The sequence below is a fragment of the Sitophilus oryzae genome, unplaced genomic scaffold, assembly GCF_002938485.1.
Source record: "Sitophilus oryzae breed Bouriz unplaced genomic scaffold, Soryzae_2.0 scaffold_1500_pilon_pilon, whole genome shotgun sequence".
Taxonomy (NCBI): Eukaryota; Metazoa; Arthropoda; class Insecta; order Coleoptera; family Curculionidae; genus Sitophilus; species Sitophilus oryzae.
In genome coordinates, this window is record NW_022146171.1 from 3,632,962 (window position 1) to 3,639,761 (window position 6,800).

The following is a 6,800-nucleotide window of genomic DNA, read 5'->3' on the forward strand; positions in this document are numbered from 1 at the left end:
ACTGACTGTAATTCTGTGGACTGTCTTCTGTCCTAAAGTGAATTTAAATGTGTTCAATATCCGATGGTACGATGATACGAGACTAATTTTATTATGTGTGGTTGACTTTAAAGTTTGTTTTTTGGTTCGTTGGATATATTCGCTTCTGAACAAGATACTAATATTTTTTCGTAATTTTTACCTTAAAACCATGCCTTTGCTTTTGGTCCCAATCAACAGACCTATCAAATAGTGTTGTGATAAAACCTATTTTTAAATTCCTTGCTGCCTTAACATATTCCACAGGGTGTTCCAAACTTTCCCCAAAATAACATTTTGTGTTCCGCCGTATAATTGACAGATGGAAACATTCGTTTTTAATTTAGAAAGAGATACTAAAAAGTCAAAAGTCAAAATATATCAAAATTTTCAGGTGTCCGTTTTTCGTGCCGGTGAGTGTATATTTACACTACTAAATTTAAATATGTACTATACTACTAATTAGAGGTGGGCAAAGATTGAACGAGTCGTTCATTTGAACGTGTATTAAAAATGAATCGTGTGATTCGATTCACTTCAATTGAATCGTGACTAGCATGGATCCATAAAATTTGAACGAACGAGTTCTAAAAAAGAGTCGTGAGAATTGAATCGGATCACAATGCGATCATTCGTTTCTACGACTCATTCGTTCAAAGAGTCGTGAGAATTGATTCATTGCTTACAATGCGGTTCGTTCAATTGAATCGGATCACAATACGATCGTTCGTTTCTACGGCGCGGTGCGGCAATGATACATGCATAGAGTCGGCCACCAATATTTAGACTTGAATAAATGCCCTAAACAAACGTCATGGGCATAAAATGCAAACGATAAGAAAGTTATTTACAAGAAAAAAACTTATTTATACTGTACTTAGTACGGGAGTATCTGTAATGCATTTAATGTTCACGTTAATATTTTTGTTAAAATAATATTTACCAACTATAAACCATTAAATGTCGGACTAAAAGATAAAATCGTGTAAAAACACGATTTTTTTCTTATTGAACAGAGGCCAACAATATGATAAAAAAAACGTCGTCAGCGATGGTTAAGAAATGAAGATTGCTGTCATTTTAAAATTATATGGGGAATGTCATCGATGTTCATTTCCAAATCAACTGGACGCCATTTTTTCGATCATACGGTATTATAAATGATTTCAAATATGATTATTAAATCGGATTAATAATGCTAAATATGCGAAAAATATTAAATTGGTATTAAGAAGTCTTTAATAAATAGTATATGATATATGAATTGGATGTATGATTTAATATTATTGTATGTTGAAAAACAGATGAAAGAACTGTATATTTCTTTTTCTGGACCCTTAAGTAATTGTCCGACTAAATTATCGCCGGTAGTCAGTTACGATTCTTTTTTTTTATGAAAGGTAAATTGTGCATGTGGTTCGTTCAATCGTAGGAGTCGATTCAATATGAGAAATTGAATTGTGTGATTCGATCGCTACTACTAATATATAAATTCATTGCATCTCATTCTACCGTTTTTCGGATAATACGAAACTTTTGTAATATTTGGCAATAACAATTCACAATACAAATTCCGTAAAAAAATAAAATCATGTAGATATTTTTATCGCTCTTGAAGTAAAATGATATATAAACTGGTCACTTTCTGATGGCGGTAAATGTCCCAAATTTGCCCACACGGTCCGTCTGGCTTTCGAAGCGGTAGCGTCTCGAACTCCAAGCGAATCTCCCTCCACAACCTTCGTATGTAAATAATAGTATCAATCACATCGACTCTGCATCGACCCGTTCGTGGACCTACTATTCTTTACGTAGGAAGTAGAGTTCGAGACGCTTTCGCTTCGAGTTTGAGCCGACCCGTGTGTGCACGGTCTAAGGTTAAATTACATTTGTCAAAACATTAGTTACCGTACGAAAAGTTAAATTTATTTTAACTTTATCGGTTGGCAGGCAGAGGTTAAACAATTTGGATCCAAAGTAAGCCCAAAACACTATGACCAATCAGAGCGCCGTCTGATGATGTAGAATTTCGTATCCGTCATCCGTAGTATGGATGACGGATACGAAAATCCACCTTAACACCGATTAACATATTACAATTTAGATTATTCGAAATACTCCTCCATGCATCGGCTTTGATGCTAAAAGTTACTTAATTTAAAATATTTCATTTTATGTTCAAGGAATGGGTTCCTATAATAACTAGAGATGTTCCGAGACAAAGGAGACAGAATTCACAGGCACCTTTTAGCGACGCATATTTAGCTGGAATGCCCAGCAAAAGGCGAAAATTGATCAACCAACCGAAAATAGAAGGAAACTTTTCACAGGTCATATCTGGTAAGTGAGACATATTATGTTAGGTTAGGTATTATAAGGACACTCATTAGAACAAAAGAAGAAAAAATGGAGGACAAATAGGTACTCAGAACACGCTATCCATCTTTCTGGGTATATTTATATTGCAGTAAACATCAACACTACATACTGCAATTTGCAAATTAAAATGGCCAATCAGTAGCTAAGTATGTATAATAATAGAGGTATAATAATAATAATATACTGGAGAATCTCCGAACTAATGAATCTTTTTTTAAGAATAGATTGTCTTACTTTTTTAATAAAATATTCGTTGGGCCCATCATGCTGCATTTTGTAATTACCATACATTTTAAAGAAGATAGAAAAAATTGTTTTTTCTGTATCTATCTACAACTTATTAACCACTGTAAATATCCCTTCTGTATGAGCATTAGCCCCTGGGAGAAAAACAAATTTCAATATTTTTTATAAGTTAAAATAGGAAATAACTTCTAAAAAATGCTGAAAACTTCCAGGTACCGCTTTATATCTATTTTAATATCATTTTTCTTCCACTCGTTAATTTTTTCTAAGGTAACATAATTTCGAATTGACTGAATTCAGTTTAAAGTATAAAGTAAGTTTATTTTTGACAGACAATTATAAACTGTCCGGTTACTTTATCACGTTATTACTTACTAAATGTCTATATGTACAATATGGCATATTATAAATACTATAAAGAAAATTCTATTTAAAAAAATTATAGGGTACGTTCACCAGAATGATTCAACCACAAACCATTGTGGTTTTACAATGCTCGTTTGTGCTTATAAAGAATGTTCAACAATCGTTGAATAAAGCGTCAAACGTCATAAAAGCGTGGTCTGGATTTTAACGTGTAAGACAGAAAAAAGTTTTAAAAAGATATACAGTTTTAAAAAGACATAAAATTTGGGTTGATACATTTCTTCTATGTTGTATTTTAAGGTTTTTAAAATAGTTTATCTTGTTCTACACACGTAAAAACCGGCAACATTGTAGGCCAATACTCAGTCTGTCAACCGGTCCTTTATATTAATCTCTGTTGCATTCATTAAAATACAGACTAAGTAGATAAAGTCTCCATGATGTATATACGTTACTCTCTGCTGCTCTGCCAACTCGTTGAAGTGTACCCCTCCGTTGTTGCAGCAGTTGCATAATTTGAATTAAAAGACGAAAATTCAAACAACTCCAAACTATTTTAAGATTAAAATAGGTAAAAGGATAAAATAGGTAAATTAAAAATTAACAGAATAACAATAACCAAATATCGAAACAAATATTAAAAAACATCAGCAACTCGCTATATTATTTAAAAACGTCATCAATTTGTATTTTCCATAGGAATATACATATTTACATTTTAGTTACTATACGGCGTCCACGGGCAAGAGTTTTTGCAGCATCTCTCTCGAGAAAAATACTATACAAATTTTTGTAATAAAAAAATGTTATTTGACAGCGCAATCCATTTGTAATTTTGTCATTGTCATCTTTAAAAATTTTAAAATACTGACTCTTCCTTCTTTATTCATTTTTGAATCCGTTTGCTTAATCCGCAAGCACATATCTGCTATTCCCGAATGGCCATCTCATAACTATCCACTTAGGAATGCGGAGCACGATCTTTATCTGCCAACCCCGAGCTCAGAACTAGTTAAAGGTTCAATACTGTACAATGCCAAAAAAATGTACAATCATCTGCCTTTGAATATCAAGTCGCTTTCATTCTTTCCCGCATTTCGCAAAGCTCTAAAATCATACTTACTGGAGAGAGCCCTATATACGGGGTAAACGACTTTTTTGTTGATGTTTAATTATGAACAATTTTGAATTTTAAAATTTTGATCATCTCACATACTGGTCAAAGGTCATGTATTTAATATTTTATAACTCTAAAATTATATCTATTTACTGCGTATTGTTCTGCAATTGTCCATGTATATATTTTTTTGTTATTTTAATGACTTAAATTTTTTTGAATTGTATTATTTGTATTGTGGATTTTTTGTTGTTTGTATTTTTTTGTGCTTTTGTTTGTTTTGTGAGTGCTTTGTCGATGAAGCCGTTTTGGCTTTTTGTACAATGAAGCGTTGTTTGTTTGTTTGTTTTGATGTCCGTCAATAAACTTATAACCCCAAATGAAATAACAATAGCAATTGCCAGAAACAATGTACAGTAATTTTCGAATTGTCATAATGACGCCAATAGTCTCTTTCCCTGGTCGTCAAGTGGTAAAAACAGTACAATATAATATGACGTAACGTTGAACAATCCCTGAACATTCTTTACGAGCTCTTATGTGGGATCATTCCCACACAATGATCCTGAATCTTTCCGAATATTCTCTCGTCATGAATTGGAATGTTCTCTCAACAGAGAGAACTCGTACAACAATACTAGTTTTAACATAACTTTTTAAAATTCCAGAGACAGTTAGAGAGGCTGTGACAGCCACGGGACTGACGTCAGCGGCTCCCTTGGACACAGTAGCGGAAGCTGCCGGCCAGTCAGTGGAAATCCAAACGGCTTTTAGCTCGTTGCTACGCTCCACCGTCCACGCCAACCTTAGAGATAACGAAGACTTCACGCCTGATCGGTTTCCCAATACCGCAAACTACTTTAACGGGACTCCCCCCGAATGATTCTAGTGTGGCTTCGTTCTAGGTACCTTTACTTTATTAGATATTTATAAATAAAGAAAATAAAATTTTATCTCAATCAAGTGAATATATCACGTGTTTTATGTTAGGGGACTGTGAGTTTTACATCTTTTTTGTGATCAATCAATTGTCTAGCTGTATCTGTTTTAAATATCAAACGATCGAAAAAAACGTCACAGACGGCTGAGTAACAATCATTGATGATTTTGCCGTGGTCAAGCCCTAGACGTCACTTACTTGGCTTGTACTCTTTTTTATTTTTAATGGCGCTTAGTACCAGTTAGACTTAAGAGTTAAGGAGCTATTTGGTTTTATATTTAGTAAATATGATTTTTAAATGGTGTAAGTTTTATGTAAATTTTTAGTAAATGGTATCTAGAGATTGACCTCGCCAAAATTATCATCCATTGTCATTCCCCAGCCGTCTTCGACGCTTTTTTTTCGATCATACGATATATTGAAGTATGAAGAGGGGCTTGATACTTTTTTAACTGGAGACGGATGAATATTGGAATAATTAACTATTTATATAATTATACACTGACATAAACTTATTCCAAATAAAGACATTTAAAATATGATTTTTTCTTAGGATTCTGTTTTTGATTTCTCTAATCCTAACCTTATTACGATATTGAATTAATACTGACAACAGCTCAGCTACGTCGAAACGCCGTTTTCCAATAGATTACCAAAATTAAGCGACGTTAAACGATGTGAGTGAATGAACGGGTGGCCATCTGGAGTGTATTGACAGGCAGTGGTCCTTCACGCCGGTTCGAGGCCGAATGAGATCAGATATCTCGATAAAACACTTTACAGTAGCCTATAAAATATCAGTCGATAATTTCTGTTGGTTTGGCCCCTATAATTTACCATAGAGTTAAAAGAATGCATAAAAGCCTTGTTATAACGGTTTTAAATCATAACCCGATCATAATTTTCACAACAAAAATTGATTTTTATTATGAGTTTCACATTGAAAAGTTTTTTTTCATTGCCTAACAAGGAAGAGAAAACTTAAAGGAATCCAGAATTTCAATATTTTTCAGAAAAAAAGTAGTATTTATTTTGTATGAATGACATAAGACAAAGCGAATCTAATAAAAATAATTTCTAATGCAGTAATTTAATGTTACTGCCCCGCAATAAATTGTGAACTACTAAAATAATTGTTAATTTTCACACTACCAACTTTGATGCAATAGCCTGTAGAAAACAAAAATATGAATTATAATGCCAAAGTAACTTTAATTAGAGATCTAAAATCTATTCTAGACAATGACTAAAGAATCCAAGGACAAATAACACCCGAGAGCAAATTGTGACGATGTCACCAAACAGTGCCGTGGCACATATTTTTCTTAACCTAGCTGTTTGAAGCAATATTTATATTTTTTGATAATTGTTTTGACTACGCCTATGGTGTATCATCCTAATTAATTACGAAAAAAACGTATTAAAATGTTAACAAAAGGTACAAAACTAGTATCGACCTATAGCACATATCAAGTACATATAGATGTTAATTGAAATTGAAGAATAATTATCGAATTCAATAAGAAAACGCTAAAAAGTTGGAGTGGACTGTTTATTTATCTATGAAACGTAACTCCTGGCTCTTTCTTATCGCTGCTGCTTTTACACTTGAAAGCTGAACAAGTAATCGCCATTGTAATAGAGTTTATACAAAGTTTACTACACACAAACTATTAAAAATCGCTAAAATTGTCGCTGGTGACCAAATGATGACTCATTGTTTGCCACCAAAAC

General features: G+C 33.0%; 1 protein-coding gene across 3 annotated transcripts in view; it reads left to right on the top strand.

The window, feature by feature from the left end:
- Positions 1-5,621, top strand: part of LOC115878160 (large proline-rich protein bag6-A) — a 32,138-nt gene extending 26,517 nt beyond the window's left edge. For 2 of the 3 annotated variants that reach the window (XM_030894545.1, XM_030894546.1), the window contains 2 exons: positions 2,202-2,358; positions 4,795-5,096. In XM_030894545.1, coding sequence (XP_030750405.1) covers positions 2,202-2,358; positions 4,795-5,009 — 372 coding nt within the window. In that variant the 3' untranslated portion in view covers positions 5,010-5,096. Of the gene's footprint in view, positions 1-2,201; positions 2,359-4,794 lie in introns of all 3 variants that reach the window. The other variant, XM_030894547.1, reaches the window with a different exon arrangement.
- Positions 5,622-6,800: the final 1,179 nt, after the last annotated feature.